Source organism: Siphateles boraxobius, unplaced genomic scaffold (genome assembly GCF_051911475.1).
Source record: "Siphateles boraxobius isolate OS27281-9 unplaced genomic scaffold, OSU_SipBor_1 30, whole genome shotgun sequence".
Lineage (NCBI taxonomy): Eukaryota > Metazoa > Chordata > Actinopteri > Cypriniformes > Leuciscidae > Siphateles > Siphateles boraxobius.
Window position 1 is genome coordinate 11402397 of NW_027508920.1, and position 17163 is coordinate 11419559.

General features: G+C 37.3%; 1 protein-coding gene across 1 annotated transcript in view; it reads left to right on the plus strand.

Annotated features, from left to right (window-relative positions):
• Positions 1-15655, plus strand: part of atosa (atos homolog A) — a 43194-nt gene extending 27539 nt beyond the window's left edge. The window contains exons 2-12 of the mRNA XM_077248165.1: positions 5694-5878; positions 6218-6420; positions 6513-6638; positions 7162-8737; positions 8979-9101; positions 10396-10484; positions 10797-10893; positions 11556-11714; positions 11860-11928; positions 12552-12751; positions 14842-15655. Coding sequence (XP_077104280.1) covers positions 5694-5878; positions 6218-6420; positions 6513-6638; positions 7162-8737; positions 8979-9101; positions 10396-10484; positions 10797-10893; positions 11556-11714; positions 11860-11928; positions 12552-12751; positions 14842-14995 — 2981 coding nt within the window. The 3' untranslated portion in view covers positions 14996-15655. The remainder of the gene's footprint in view (positions 1-5693; positions 5879-6217; positions 6421-6512; positions 6639-7161; positions 8738-8978; positions 9102-10395; positions 10485-10796; positions 10894-11555; positions 11715-11859; positions 11929-12551; positions 12752-14841) is intronic.
• The last annotated feature ends 1508 nt before the right edge of the window (positions 15656-17163 follow it).

A 17163-nucleotide genomic window follows, 5' to 3' on the forward strand; every position in this document is an offset into this window, starting at 1 on the left:
GTTCATGCACTCATCTTGTTTAAAAAAAAAAAATCCTTCTGATGTGAAGGCCTGTTCACAGCAAATACGATAACTATGACAATAAGGATAAAGATACTGTTTTAAAAATCTTTCAAATTTTAAAAGAATTGCAGAGTCCACATAACAACTCGAATGATAACGGCACAGAGAAACAACATTGTTTAAATCAGCCTTAAATGCATTAATGTTTCAGCAATCATTATTACATATTCGGGTCTTTAGCGACCCGGATCTATATCTAACACGGATGGATTTCTAACTGTTGCGATATTATAAACTCTTCTGATATTAGAGTAACAATTATAGAAGAAAAAAATAAAGCATATTTTGTTACCTTTTGGAGCTCAGAAGAGTTCAGTTTGAGCAAGTAGTTTATACCATCATCACTGTCCTCGTCAGAGCTCATTTCCCAGTACATTCAGCATCTGGCTCATATTCGCAATATCAAACATATTCTTAAAACTATCTTTTTCAGCATCTTCAAAATCAATATTTTGATCGGTGACAGCTTCTTCACCAGATCCACCATCAAGTGACAGTGACTCTAATATTTGATTGCTTTAAGTACTTGCTCTGCAGTAAATAACTGATCCATTTCAAGTTTTTCTGATGATACTTCCTATTCTTTTGTTTTCTGCATGTGGTAACTATGAGTGAAATGTCATTTTATCGTGTATTATGTATCAGACATTGCCACCTTGTGAAAAAAAAAAAGGTGAATAAAATTTATTCAGTCATTAAAGATTAAATTGTTGTGCAGAAAATATACTTACACTGTTACATACCTCGAGTTGCTTGCGACCCTATACAATTTTTACAAAAATATAAATGGGCAAACAGGCCTTCTTTTATAATTTGTATTTTTTTTTTCTTGTTATACTGCTTATAATTAATCGATCAAGGAATACTAAGAGGGTTGATGTCTAACTTTAAAAAATGAATGAGAAGGAGGGTAGTAAATGACGTCCCGGGTCACTAAAGACCTGAGGTATGCGTTAAAGGGTTAAAGTGCGTTGTTGTGAACGCTAATATATTTATCATTATAGTTTGTTATACTATGCTCCTAAAGGGACATGTGATGTGAGAATATGCAAATGTTTTGCGTTCCCCCAAGCAAAGGTTTTGCGACCCAGCGCAAAGTTTCTCAGGGAAACGCAAAAAATTAGACTTCACCGCAGCTTTAATTGGCCAAGGACCGCCAATGAGGATGTCTGACCGACATGTAAAGCAACCAATAATTTTTCCCGCGTCAGGTTTAGGGGCGTGAAAATGCTAAATCGATGCATTTAATAAATCATTAATTCAAGAGCATTGTGCAAGTTTACTGCAACAATGGTGCCACGAACTTCACACAGTTTTGAAAATTCTGATAAGCGCTTATTGTCCCAGTTGTAAACAATGGCTTTCTTCTTTCATAAGAAGATTTGGCACCATGGCAGCTTTGTGTCCAGGCGGACCGTTAAAGAACACAACACACACTTCTCCCGGAAACCCTGTACAGTTCAACTAATCATAATGACGACATCAAAACTCCAGAAGTGTTTCCCATTTGGTGTGCTTTAAGGATCAGACGTTCAAGCAACGCGATGTCTGAGGCTGAGACTACCTAGTTAGTTACCTTCAGTCAAAGAGCGCTTGTTGTGTGTCCCACCAGTTGCCAGCAGAAGCTGAGTATGGTCTTCCTTTGGGTTGCATGTTTGTGTCACGGAGCACTCGTCCCATCTCCAAGACAGCACAGCACTGCTGGCTCTACAGTCACTCACTCACCAAGCGTGACTGTACCCGCACAACAGGGACGTAGATTAGGGCAGAGTTGTTGTGCAGTGATGACACTTATATCTCTAAAAGCCTCATTAGTTTAGCAGGCCTACATCATGTTCCAACAGATCGTGCTTTACACAACGCTCTAAACAAATTGGCATTGATTGTCCATAGCAGATTTGGAATCATTTCTATATTTTAGAAATAGTTCAAACCCATATGATAAGTTGCAGAATATCAACAGTTCTTTTTCTTTTTCATGTAGAAGTCCAAAAATGGCAAACAGTACCATAAATATTCCAAAAAGTATTTTTAAGGCCATAGCTTTGCGTGACTTTATGGCCACAGGTATTCTCTAAATATCTTCCTGTGCGCTAAAGCTGAAATGGCCCAAAAAAAGATCAAATATATATATATATATATATATATATATATATATATATATATATATATATATATATATATATATATATATATATATTCATGTTATTTATTATCAGTATTTATCACAATATTTGCGTATGAAAATGGAGAGGAAATGCACTCCACATATTTGTTAGACCTTAAGCATGAATGTAACATAACTTGTTTGTTTACAAGTTAACTTCACTACCTCCAAAGCTACCATATAATAAAAATAAAATCTGAATCGAAATGAATTCATAAAAGGTTTATTCAACCTTTTAAAATGTGGTCAAATTAATTTGTAACAGTTCATTTACATCAAATCATTTATATTTTTTGCCAAATAAAGTGCTGCACAACAGAACTTTTATTCTGTAAATTAAAAAAATGATATTCCATGATATTCCAAAAATAACAATAATAATATTACTTTGAGAAGTAAATTTTTACTACACAACAGTGATATATTTCTGTCATAATTTCTTCAAGTTAAACTGAACTTTTATGTGGCAGCGGTAAAGACCTTTTAAGTTTCAGTGTGTCTGACATGAACACTCAGAGCAGTTCTGGAGATCAAGTTCATGGGTACTGTCCTCATATAGTGCAAATGCGGAAAATTTCTTGAGCATCACACGTTCTCGCATACAAACTAGACGAAATTGCGTTACTCATTCACACGGTGGCACGTATAACATGACAAATAAATGTGTAAATGTAAAATATCTGAAATGATTTGCCGGATAATGAAAGTTTGGTTTTTACGGTCGCTTTTGTGTCCCTTGTCCGTTCCAATCATTTTTTTTTTTTTTTATCTAGCCCAGTTTGGCTCCCACTTTTTGTTGTTTTCAGAGCTTTCTTCACCAGTAGCTCAAACCTTAGGAAATGGCTGGCTTTTGTTTATTTCTGTTTTCTGATAGTCTGTTAGATTTATCCATATTGATTAAAAAATGTCCAGAGATTATCATCATCAACATAAATTATTGCCCATCTGCTGTGGGCTAACTTTCAAATTTTAGTAAAATCAAATGTGTTGTCAAAATGCATTTGAAATTAAATTAAAGAAGATTTTCCTTCAATTCCAACTTGAATATTGGGCTGTTTTTCAAACAAAACCTTTTTTGGTTTCAGAAGACCTAGAATATAGTGCCCAAGTTTTTTGTGTACCTTTTGGAAAACTGTGCTTTTAATTTCAAAATCATGAATAAACGGTGGTTAAAAAAACGTTAAGTACCCTCTGAATTTTTACCTTTTGCGGATGTAAGAAAAATTGTGTATTAATTCAACACAAGTGGGTCATTGAAAAGTTTTGCACAGTATGTTGTCTAGAACAGTCATTCTGTGTCTCCACCCATTGATTTTTCAGGATCGAATTTGGTTTGCATAGTATTCTACTATGGGCGGATTCTGTGCCTTTTCAACCTCAAAGTTCAGAACCTTTAACACTGCATCATGAGAGGGATATAAAACAGCACTAGATTTCATCAGATAGTTATAGAAATAATATTCGAATGTGCATCACCAACCAACATTTCAAGAAAATACATTTCAAGAAAATATTTATTTTTATTAGTTCATTTTATAGACTTCAAAATGAATGAGTGATAATTAAAACATTTCATTGCAATAGTATATATTTCCCTCTTTTAGACATTTAAACATTAACAGAATGAAAGTTTAAAGTTTAAATTAACTATGTTCTGTGACATTATGAAACTTGTTTATTGTCCTTGGTTGAGCTGTAGTAGATGGGTTCTGTTCTTTATTAGCACATATGAAATGAGATGCATTAGAATGGAATGTAGCATATCCACGTGGAAGTAACCAATGAGAGAGAGAGAGAGAGAGAGAGAGAGAGAGAGAGAGAGAGAGAGAGGCTCAAAAATACATTTATTTACCAAAAATTATAAAAAATGCAATTTTACATTATTTTCCAGGACACAAAACAAAATACATCTTAAAAAAATTGATAAATAAAAAAAGAGAAATAAATACATTTAAAAATACCAGTGCAAACAATCATCACTATCGATATCACAAATACGCTGATTTACAGCCCATCTATGTTTAAACTTCTCCATGTTATTTACCGGTTTATGATATGTAAACTCAATTTTAATGCGCGATTTTACCAGTCCTTTTAAAATAGACACAATATCATCTGACCCAGCCCCGTTCAAACGATATTTTCTTCATAACCAAATTGCCAGTTTAGCTTTTCCAAAAATAAAATTTATTAACAGATACACTTCCCTCTTTCTTCTACTGTATATTGGACCATAATAAAAAAAACTGGTGTAAAAATTTCTCCTAATTTATGAGACCACTCTTGGCCCTGTTGTCCTGGGAGTCTGACGCTGTCAGAACAATAGACCCATTGGCCGTCTGTAACGGACCTCAACTGCCATGTAGACGCCTTTGTCTGCCGCTCAAACCTGTGGGTAAACCTACTCTGCTCTTGTGAATCTCACTTCTATCTGCTTCTCAGCTAACATGGAATAACTACTACCAGCACAACTAATTTGTGTTGAACTTTAGCTGTCATCGTGGGCCTGTTTCATTTGCGCATTATCAAATTATGAGGATTCACCTGCAGTCCAGGGTTTAATTGGAATGGTTAATGAAAATGTTTTGCCTATTATGAGTCCTATTGACTTGAATTGAATTTTAATTGTCAGCTTTACTTTTTTACACATACTGTATACAAAATACATGTTATTCAACAGGTTCATCAGGTTGTGGAAAAATGTTTTGGAATTTCTGACTCAGAATCTGAAGTGTCGCATTTTACACGTATTTCTACATTCCAAGTAAATACAGACAGCTGCTTTCTTATTAAGCTGTTTATCAGGTATGTTTTACTGCTGGAGAAATTGTGTATGCATGTTTGTTAAGCCCAGTTTTTACAGCTGAGCATAGATTGTTTGCTATGGATAAACAGTGTTATATTCTCTTGAGCTGTGAAACTAGCTATGTGTGTCTGGTTTTATGAAAACAGAAGTTAAAGCTACTCCTACTGTTTCAATAAGCATTTTTAGTCCATGTCCATTGGCTTTGAGGCCAATCTATAGCTTTGAGGATCTAAATGCTAGTGCACTCCTACAACTAGACAAAATTAACTTTATAGCAAAGATATCATCTTGTTCGCATGGACATTTTTATCCAACTGCTCTTTAGAGTGAGTAGGTCTCTCCATCATCTGACACTGGCTAATTAGCAAGTAATAAGGAAATGGTTTTCCCACACTGTGAGGTGAACTGCTGACAAACCACACAGTATTTCCTACTCCAAGGAAAGAAAAAAACGTTTCATGGAGACAGACTTGTCTTCTCAGAAAAAAAAAAGATATTTAAACCTAGTTCACAATCTGATAATCCAGATGTGAGAGTGTGTTACTCTGAGTAAAGATATGCCACAAGCTGAGTAATCTTGCTCTTTTTTTTTCTTGTTTAAAAAAAATTGTTATTAAATGGTAACATGTCAGTAATTCAATCCATGTATCTATTTAGAAGCAGCCGAGGAGTTCTTTGAGTATGATCCTGAGGAGTTCCTGGTGTTCCTGACACTCCTGATCACAGAAGGACGGACTCCAGAATGTTCCGTAAAGGGGCGGACCGAGGGCGTTCACTGCCCACCCGCCCAGTCTGCTCTGCCTGTCCTCACCAAACATGAATGCAGTGACAAAATACCACAGGTGGGTTACACCTTTTTATCCACCCGACTTGGGGCATTTAGTAGTTACATTTTACGATTTGTAAGAGTAAAAATATGAGATATTAAGATGCATCCAATTAGTATGCCCTGTACATCTCTGAGAAAATACTACCATTTCAATTCCTTATTAACAGGGACCGAGAAACCATCATGTCTGGAAACCTTATTGATAACAGTCAGAATATTTGCAATTCCATTTTTTGCCACTAGTGAAAAGGAAATTGCACATGTCACCTTTAGGTTGTTGTGCATAGAGTTTAGGTTATTTTGCATCTTGTGTCATGCAGTAAAGAAAGAAAAAACTTTTTCCCCAATGCAGTGTCGTCAGGCAAGGAGAATAAGGTCAGAGGTCATGTTACTATGGCGCAATCACATCCCCATCATGATCGAGGTAATGCTGCTTCCTGACTGTTGCTACAGCGATGAAGGCTCGGCCACGGACTGCACGGACCTAAATGACCCAGCAATAAAGCAAGATGCGCTCTTACTAGAGAGATGGACTTTACAGCCAGTACCCAGAGAGTAAGACACACTCATCACTTACAGTACTTGTAATATACATTTTCACACAGACCTAGGGAGATTTAACAAAGTGGTTTTGGTATTTGTTGCAGGAGTGGAGATCGATTTATTGAGGAGAAAACCTTGCTGCTGGCCGTGCGTTCCTACGTGTTTTTCTCGCAGCTCAGCGCGTGGCTCAGTGCCTCTCACGGACTTGTACCTAGAAACATCCTTTACAGGTAACATACTTTACACATAAACAACTTCTTTCAAGGGTGGGAAAGAATGATGATGTTTTCCTTATGTAGACAAGAGCTGTGTTTGCGGTCTATCTCAATAGCTGTGTTCTGAAATAAAGTGAGCTGTTGATTCCAATAAGGTTTGTCGTTAGTAGCACATTGCAAAGTTAAATCTGTGATAATCTAATAATGATAAAAATACAAAAATGTAAAGTAGAAATTATTTTTATGACATGTAGCATTCATTTATCAATAATTGTTGGTATACAGCATTTCTTTAGGATTCTCAATTGTTTTTGTAACACGGACAATGTGTATGTTGGTGATTCCATAGGGCTTTGTTCATGAAACATGAGCAGAGAAATTAAAAAAAGTACTGAATAAAAAGTCCATAAAACCATCCAGAAGATTTTGTATTTGACTTTCAGGAGAATATTTTGATCAGGAAGTCAGGAGAGTCAAGAGGGAAAGGAGGAAAGACCGTACATTGTTTTTTGACAATACCATTTGCTATATTTTGCAGAATAAGTGCAGCTGATGAAGAACTGATATGGAACTTCTCTCAAACACCCTCTGAACATGCCTTCCCTGTCCCAAATGTGTCCCATAGTGTCGCTCTCAAAGTGCGGGTTCAGTCTTTGCCCCGCCAGCCCAAATACCCCGTACTCAAATGTAGCATCCACTCAGGTCTTGGTTTTTTGGGCAAGAGAGGCCTGGAGCGTGGCGAAGGTGGAAACCGTGCTGGAGAGAACTGCAGTTCCCTCCGTCTGCAAGGATCTCCACTCTTCTCCAGACCGCTACGCCCTTCTCCACCTCCCCACAGCCCTCTTAACACCCGTAAATTCGCCCCTCGCCCTGAGTCCCCTCTCCCACCAGGCAAAGCAGTCAAGTGGCTGTATTCTCGGCTGAATTTTGGTGTGGACACCCCCCCTACGGAGGCGTATAACTCTTGTACTAATGGGGCAGAGAGCCCCAAGACATCAACCATGGAGTCACCAATTCGTGGTTTTAAATCACTCTCCATCACTGACCCTTTATTTACCCCCAGTTTGAGCCCAAGCTCCATCTCAGGTGAAACCAACCCCCTCATTGGCTCCCTGCTTCAGGAAAGACAGGAAGTTATTGCTCGCATTGCTCAGCGATTGAATTTCTGCGACCCTACTGCTCCCCATCTCCCTGATGCTCTCTTCACTTCTCAAGAACCGCCAGGACACAAAACATCCTGGAACTCATCACAGGATAAGGAGTGCTTGATGAAATCCAAAGAACCCCTCTTTTCAGTCCCCCCGCCTCAAAACCACAATGGAACCAGTCCAGAATTCCCAGAGAGGAGCCGGTCTTCTCTCTTCAACACCCCCTTGAGCCCTAGAAGCAGAACACGGCTGGTTGGAGGTGACCGTGAATCAAAAACTTCCCCAAAACCCTCAACATGTAGGCGGCTGGTACTCAGTGACCAGTCCGCTGAGGGTTCGCTGATTGCAGATGCTGTTCAGGACATTTCGAGGTTGATTCAGGAGCGACTGCAACATTCTTACAGTCTCCTAAATGGCACCTATAAATTGAAGACCTCTAACAATGAACAGATTGGTGCAAAAGACGGAGCCCAGACAAATGGCTTTGTATCACCACCAAGCCATAAGAAGCTTTCAAGTGCACCCAATGATGAGGCAAGCACAGATCCTCGGATATCTCAAGCAACAAAATGTTGCAGATCTCCTGACTCTAGTCGCAGTAAGCGAGACTGTTCCCCTAGACCACTGAACATGGCCAGCTCAAAACTTGAAGACCACAGCGTCACAAAATCACAGACTTTAACGGCAAGTAATCAGCAACAGTATGCCAGTAGAGAGTCCTGGGCCTCCTTGAAAAACAACTCTAGCCATGCAAGCTCTCCTCAGGAGAATGGGCTGACCCAGACTGGAAACCTCCAGCCCTTCAAGACCCAAGAGGCAATTCATGAGAAAGGAGTAGAAAAGCATGTCCGCGATGGGTCCACTTGTCCTGAGAAGGACGAGAACCAGGAGCCCTGGACGTGCCCCTCTAGCACACCAGTCAACCTTACCTTCAACTCCTCTAGTCCTGCCAAGAGCAGTTATACAGTGAGTTGATGTGTCTTTCCTACCATATTAATTTTTTAGTTCAAGTGTTTTTATAGGATTACTTTTGTTTTTTTTTTAAACCTTGTCATGCCATTAAAACCTATGTCAATATGCGTTTAGTTAATGTGGAGAGTTTGGAGTTTATTCCATTGGAACCCAGTCTATCAGAGCACTTACATTGCTATTTTACTTAATTTATTGTTCTCTGTTGAATTTATCCTCTTTGTCTTTTTAATAACAGAGACGCCCCCCTTCGCCTCTGAAGTCATGCAATAACTGGAAGAAACAGAATCGCCACTCCATAGACGGAACTGCAACAAAAGCCTTCCACCCCTGCACAGGCCTACCTCTCCTCTCCAGCCCTGTAAGAGCACAGATCCCTCTGCTGCCATCCAACACATAGATTATAGCACAGCATCTTATTGAAAGGGCCCCAAAGTCTTTGTATCTGTGACTCATCTAGCCTCACATCTGAATCACTTCTTGTTTGTCTCAATGCTGTCCACAGAGTTTCTATGCTTCCTAGATGACACGCTAATGAAGTCTTCATGGGCCACAATAGACCTATAATAAAAACTTCCTCCCTATAACCCAAGTTTGTATCAATACTTTCCATAAATACTCGTGGTAAATTAAGCCCATTAGTGTTTTCAAATCATACCGAGTTCTGATTTGTGCCATATGACTCAAGCACTTCACTGTGTGTGGGAGTTTGGTGCTGTTACTCCAGATGAGTGGTGCTCTTGTTCTTTCAGATGAGATCCACTCAGATGTAGTTGTTACTCTTTCTATTGGTTTTCATTAAATGTTACAAACAACTGAATTGTTTTGTTCTGCATTTTCTCAAAGAAATGAACAGACTAAAAAAAGATCTAAACCCTGCCTATAAAAAGTACTATGCTTTGCTCTTTTTTTGACATACCACACTGACTATGTTTTTTGCCATCCTTGTTGGTCCTGGAACAACATTCCTTTCAACTAGTGAGATTAGCTTAGTTTTGATCAGTCTGTGGGATTGATGCACGGACAACATTTTCATTGGCCTATCATTTCACATGGATTTCATGGGTAGTTGATGATTAGGGTTAGGGATAAGGATTGGCTAAAATTAACTCATGGCAATAACCAAACGGAGTAAAGATTGAATTGTGAGATATAATGATCGGACCCTCACTGATTGGACCATATTTCACCTATACTAGCATCCCTCCATTGGCTTCCCGTCAAATTCAGGATTCATTTGAAAATTTTCTTGTTTGTATATAAGGCGTTGTCCGGTTGCAAACTTTGGAATAGTCTCCCTCTTTCATGTGAGATCTGCTTCTTTATTAGGCTTTTTTTATCTACTCTTAAATCATATTGTACAGCACTTTGGATCAACTTATATTGTGTATAAATGTGCTTTATAAATGTTGTTTTTGATATACCACTGTATTATCATCTGACACCATATCATAGCACACACAATATGTATATTGCACTTGTGTATATTAAAAATACAAACAGAGTAAATAAACATATGTACAAGTGTGAATTGGGCACATTGTTTTGTAACAGTTTAAATAGATATTTATATAAATTACATTTTGCAGGTGGTCACAAGCTTGCAAACCAAAGATGTAAATGTGTTCATCTGCTTCCTCCTTTTTTCCCCTCAGGTTCCTCAAAGAAAAAGCCAGACAGGATATTTTGATTTAGACACATCTCTGATTCATTGCAGAGGTGTTCCATGGGCAGCCAATAAGAGGTTTGACTTTCTTTCCTCAATGTATTTCCTGCTGTTGTGCCATTGTTCCAAATTTCACTGACATTTCCTTTACTGAGACTTTTCTACATACACTGCCATCTGCTGTGCACACATACACTAGAGTTATCCCTAAAGCTACAGACTACCCAAAATGGCTGACTGAAGTGTGTGTGTGTGTGTGTGTGTGTGTGTGTGTGTGTGTGTGTGTGTGTGTGTGTGTGTGTGTGTGTGTGTGTGTGTGTGTGTGTGTGTGTGTGTGTGTGTGTGTGTGTGTGTGTGTGTTTGTTTGTTTGTTTGTTTGTTTGTTTGCAGAGTTTTGAAAAGATCACAAGACTGTAATGAGTCTCAGCAACAGATCCTCAGTGCCAGCGCTCCACCCGCCAGCCTCAGTCTTTTGGGAAACTTTGAGGTAGATGAACAGATGATCACACACACACACACACACACAAACACACACGTTGGATTTCCAGGTTTTATGGGGATTTTCCATAGACATAACTATTTTTATAAAATAGTTGTAAAAACTATATATTCTATCCCCTAAACCAAACTATAACCCTAACAGAAAACTTCCTACATTTTTACGATTTAAATAACATTATTTAGTTTATTTTTATATCATTTTTTTTTTTTTTTAAATGAGGACTACCCAAAAGGAGCTTTTGGGAGATTTTGTTTAGCTCACTTCTGGGTACAAAATTTTCCCCAAAATATACACACAAATATGTAGGTACGCACAAATACATGCTTTTTTCATGTTTTTTTTTTTCATGTACATTCAGGATATTTCAGTATAATTTATATAGGATAAATTATACAGTATAATTTATATAGGATAAAAATAATAATTTATCAGGATATTTTCATATTTCGGTATAAAGGAATACCTGGACCACACACATACACACACACTTAGTGAACAGCCCTTTGAGTGAACACCTTCTGTCTTTATTTGGCCTAATGAAATTGTCTTTATCCTGATCACACATTAAACATATGCCTCTATGGATGGATGGGTGGATGGAAAGATACACATCAACAAATCTGTCTATTTCTGTGTATTTTGTGTAGGAGTGTGTATTGAATTATCGCTTAGAGCCGTTGGGCACTATTGAGGGTTTCACAGCAGAGGTTGGCGCCAGCGGAACCTTCTGCCCCAGTCACATGACCTTACCTGTGGACGTGTTATTCTACAGCGTCTCTGATGATAACGCACCTTCCCCCTACATGGTAATGGCCCATACTTTTTTACTTTTTGAGGTCGGTGTAGTTGTGTAGAGCATAAATGTAATACAAACATATTTGAAGGAGTCAATACAACATTTCAAATGATTTAAATACTATATCTTTATTGAATTCTCTTGCTTCTCTTCAGGGTGTCATAAACTTGGAGTCCCTCGGTAAGAGGGGATATCGAGTACCTCCTTCAGGAACCATTCAAGTGGTGAGATTCATCAAATTATTTTAAAGACCTACATAATTATCTGCTTGCCCACTATGTTTCATGGTAATGACACACTTTTGCAAATGAGTCACAACTACTCATAAGTGTGAGTAATAACCATCAGACAATACTGTGAGAACAGAGGAGAACGTCAATTGTGTACAGATGCGCCCTCTACTGGTGAATGTATAGGAATTACATTTACATGCAAACAGAACAATAGTAAAAAAAATAAAAAAAGTACAAAATAACCCCTTACTTAACTTTTCAGTGTAGTCCTTTCATATCTGGTGTAAATCTTTTTTTTAAATTTAAAGAAACAGTCTTTTCCATGGTAACTGACATTATGACCCAAATGTTACTGATACTTGTGCTTGGAATATTCCTTTAAATTCTTTGATTTGCTTTAGTCATGAACAAATTACTCTGATTCACTGTTTTCAATAAATCTTTTTTGAGGATGTTTTTGAAGGTTTCCCTGCCCACTTAGTTTATTAGCATGTGTTTCTGATGAAATGCTCACCGACTGTCACTGTAAATGTGTCTGGATTTACATGCATGTTTTCTGCTTTGGATTTTGTAGCTTTGATGCTCAGATTTTGTCTTTTGTCTCTGAATCTCAGACCTTATTTAACCCCAATAAGACAGTGGTGAAGATGTTTGTGGTGATGTATGATCTGAGAGAAATGCCCGCCAGCCATCAGACATTCCTGCGGCAGAGAACCTTCTCAGTCCCAGTCAAACGCGAGTACAATGGACAGAACAACAAAAAGCCGTCCTCACTGGGGCAAGGACGAACTCTCCGCTACCTCGTCCATCTGAGGTCAGTACCATGCCCTTGAGTGCTCACTTATTTTCATTCAGGCATACAGGGCTTAAATGCTGTGCGTGTGTGTACTGTCAAATGGTCGTAAAGCTTTCGGTCTTGACCCCACTTTCTCAACAGGTATCTTGTGGTCTAGATAGGCCTATAGATATCCCACATTTAGCATTTTATGTTTTGAGGTTCATTTTTAATTAGTCAGATGTTAGATAATTATATACTTTTTTAAATATTGTTATTTAATGGGGCTATCAGTAAATTAGCCTAATTATAATCAACACCTGCAAGTGTACACTTTGAAGAATAAAAAGTACAGGTGGTTACGTTATTTCAACTTTAATAAAACTGCATATGGTAATCAAATTGCACTTCCAAAAGTCATACATTTGTGAAAAAAGAAACAACTAAATAAACGAATATACAAATTCTTTTAAGTATAATAAATCAAATATAAAAAGCAAAGATCAGAACATTTAATGAACAAAAGCGGGTTCTGTACATGGCAGACCGTAGTCGAAAGCTGGGCGATAAAGGTCCAGGAAACTTTCACAAATAGCAGATAAATCAAATGAAAATCACATTAATAAAATGAAGTTGTAGGTTGTGTTTGAATAATTACGTATCTTATTTAGCTATATTTAATGTAAATGTTGACTGATGGTGATATCTAACCAAAAGAGCTTGAATTTATAGTACATGTGAAATGAGAAGCAGTTTTGGTTTTAGTTTTTGGAAGGTGATACCAGTTTTCCTAGTAATACTAGTAAAACATGGATACAGAATTACAGATACATTTAATTGTAAGAAAAATGTTTTTAAAAAATAGTTTGAGCCTGTATACAGACCATTTAATTTTAATTATTGTAATCACTTTTGAAAAAAAATTACATTTATTATTTATGCAGTAATTACAATAAAGTAACTAGATATTAATGTAATTCATAGTTATTCCATATTAAAATTAGCAGTTGGGGTTTCATATGTAGGCCTAGTGGGCCATGAATCACTCATGTAGATATTTCTCACGTTCAACCCATATAAATAGAATAAGTTAAATTAAAATTAGAATAAGTTAAACTTAAAATATCCCTGGAACAGTCAGTCTGGACGTTGTCTTTCGTTTTTAATTAAATGTATAATTAAAAATAATTATAATTATTTATAATTATTATATTTTATGATTAGTATAAATATATTTATGTTGCATAAATAGCATGACATTTTTTACAGTGCTGATCAACATGGACAGTCCTTTTTGATTACTGGATAAGACTAGTTTAAAGTTTTTTTTGTTTTGTTTTTTGTTTTTTTAAACAGACTTGTCTATTGACATCAAGTGCCAAACAAAATTACAAAAGAAATAAGCCAAAGAGTAAGGCGGGTGGTGGTAACTTCGACCCGTTCCTCCATTTTCCCATCGCATTATCAGATCAGAATAACGTTTATTTTAAATAAAAATGTTTGAAAAATAAAGTGTCTAACAGGTATTTAATAGTAGGAATAAAGTGTTTATCGGGTAGAATTAGGGGTTTACTTTATTGTCCTAGTAAGGGCGCAACCATTTAAAGGTTTTAATAAATATAATCATTTATACTCAGTTTGTTGTTATTATTGCATACCGTTTTATTATGTACTATAATACACTGAGATGCTAATAGTATCTATCAACTATTTATACTTTTTTTTCACTTTGTTTTCACTTAGTCACTTACTTTTTCTTCACTAATCACTTTTTTAGCCTGTGCCTTTTTTAAAAGATTTTTAATTGTATGTCAGACACCAATCATTTTAATAGACACATTTAATGATACTTTTTTAGTATAATGATTTAGTATAATATCTATAATGCCCCCCCCCCCCCCCCCCCCCCAAAGAAAAATAGTGCCCCTTTTGAAATAAGACTCCACCAAGGATTCAACATTCTGAGCCATCAAACGCCCCCTTGAGGAAGAAAAAGAAACTGTTGTTAGCTTGCTGTATTTGCCACCTAGTGGTTTAAATGTTACCAAAATATGTCTGATCAATTGTTGTATGCATGACACTAGTGACTCTTACTCTTTGACCTTTATTTCTCTCCATCTGTCTCTCAGGTTCCAGAGCTCCAAATCTGGAAAGATCTACCTCCATCGGGACATCCGGCTCCTCTTCTCCCGTAAATCCATGGAAGTGGACAGTGGTGCTGCCTATGAGCTCAAATCATTCACAGAGTCACCTGCCAACCCCCCTTTCTCTCCCAAATGCTAATTTAATCTAGTCTAGTCTATTCTGATCTTAATCCAGCATAGGGGCCTTACTAAATCAAGATCTGTCATCTGCTTGTATGGGAATTAAAAATAGAGAAGCCCACTAACGCACACCAACATGCACAGGACTGTTCACATTAATGCCCCTTACCTAAAAATACACCAATGAATCGTCAGTGCTTTGGTTTAAAACAACAGATGGTTGGGAGTTCATTTAGGCCAATTTCCAGACGTTTGGAATGGTGTGAGCAGACATGATGCAGAAAAACTAAATCCAAGGACCATTTAAAAAAAAAGAAAAGAAAAGTCAAGTAACTGAATAACTGCAAGGATGTTTGAAGAGCACTGTGTTTTTTCACCACAACTGGAAGAAAATAAGTTTTGTTCAATGACTTTTTTCTTTGTACTGTTACCAAACCACTTTAATCGGAAGTGTTGCAATAGAAAAACAAATATCTTACTAGCTTAGTGTTTACATATTTACTTTTTTTCTTTGTCATCAGTTATTTAATATTTAAATTGAACTTTCATTTACTGCACATTTGATGCCCATTGTGCAAAACATTATGATGTAGTACAAGATATGTTTCAATCATACCATGTATTTTTGTCTTTCAAATTCAGATCTTAAATAAAAGAATTATATATTGTATCTATAAAATTACCTTTAAGCATGCATATGTTTGTGCTCTGTTTTAGTGTGCATGTGTGTGTGTGTGTGTGAGAGAGAGAGAGAGAGAGAGAGAGAGAGAGAGAGAGAGAGAGAGAGAGAGAGAGAGAGAGAGAGAGAGAGAGAGAGAGAGAGAGAGAGAGAGAGAGAGAGATTGTAATACCTGAAAACCTCAGCATGGCGTAGTGGGTAGCCAGGGTTACAGTCATAACCTAAGGGAATGCCTGCTTCACTAGGCTGTGAATATGCACAAACTGAGTGGACATAGCATAAATTGACTTTGAGGGATTACCCATTTAGAGTCGGAACATCCCATGTGACCATCCCCAAGCCAAAATACTAAGAAAGATCCCCAAACTTTTATGCTCTACAGCAAGGGAAGTCCCGGCTGTTACACCTTCCTCCCTCCCTTGTGGAAAAGGCCTCAGCCCTTTATGGTCCCAAGAGCAAAGAGTATAGAAGTACCAAGAGGCGAAACTCAATAGAACGTTCCATTGCAACAAACACGCCCATGCGCAGAGCAGCAGCTCCGCCATTTTGGACTGAACGCTGTCATAGAATTGAATGATACCGGTTCCAATTCAAAAGCGGTTAACTGAACTAAGTAGTTTCTAGTTTTTAAAAACTCTATAGCCTAAACTAAAACGGCGTGTTGAATAATGTACAACAAAATAATGCTTATGGATCGGTTTATAATTAAACAATTTCGTCATAGAGCAAGACGCTGTCAAATAAGCTATTTATTTACTCCAATAACTTTTGGGGATAACTCCCGTTTTCATACACAGCACAATTTTACAACACCAGTAACAACAGCCCTTGTTCCTCATGAAATGATTAACAAATTCATTTTCTAAAAGCCAAAACACAATGAACAGTGAGTAGGTGAAAGGGACAACACATTAGTCAAGAGAGAATATTTAATAGTGCAGCAGAGTTCAAATTGGTATAGAAGCATGAAATTTGGCACAGATACTCTCCAAGGGTCATTTTTTGGGAAAAAGGCGTTGGCCACCCAAAAATTCAAAATGGCGGCCATTTTTTCAAGATGGCCGCTATTTCTGTCAAATGCTCATTGTCAATTGTTCAAACAGTGATATCATGTAGGCATAACATTTTGTGAAAATACTCTCTTCAGAATGTTGTTTTGGAAAACAGTGCTTGTCCCTCAAAAATTCAAGATGGCAACCATTTTTCGAGATGGCCGCCATTTTTCTTGAATACTTACATATTTTTTTTTCAAATGGTGATGCTATCATGAAATTTGGTACAAATATTCTTCAAGGAACATTATCATGGAAAAAGGTGTGTGCCACTCAAAATTCAAGATGGCGACCATTTTCAAGATGGCCATAGAATGTACATTCCCAGAAGAAAATGTGAGTGGGTGCTTGCAGTGGCAAAACTCGCCACTCGGTTGCTAAGGTGTGGTACATGATTGCATACGAGCCAACAAACATGTCTGTACGATGTTCTGGTGCCGAGATATGGCTTATTCA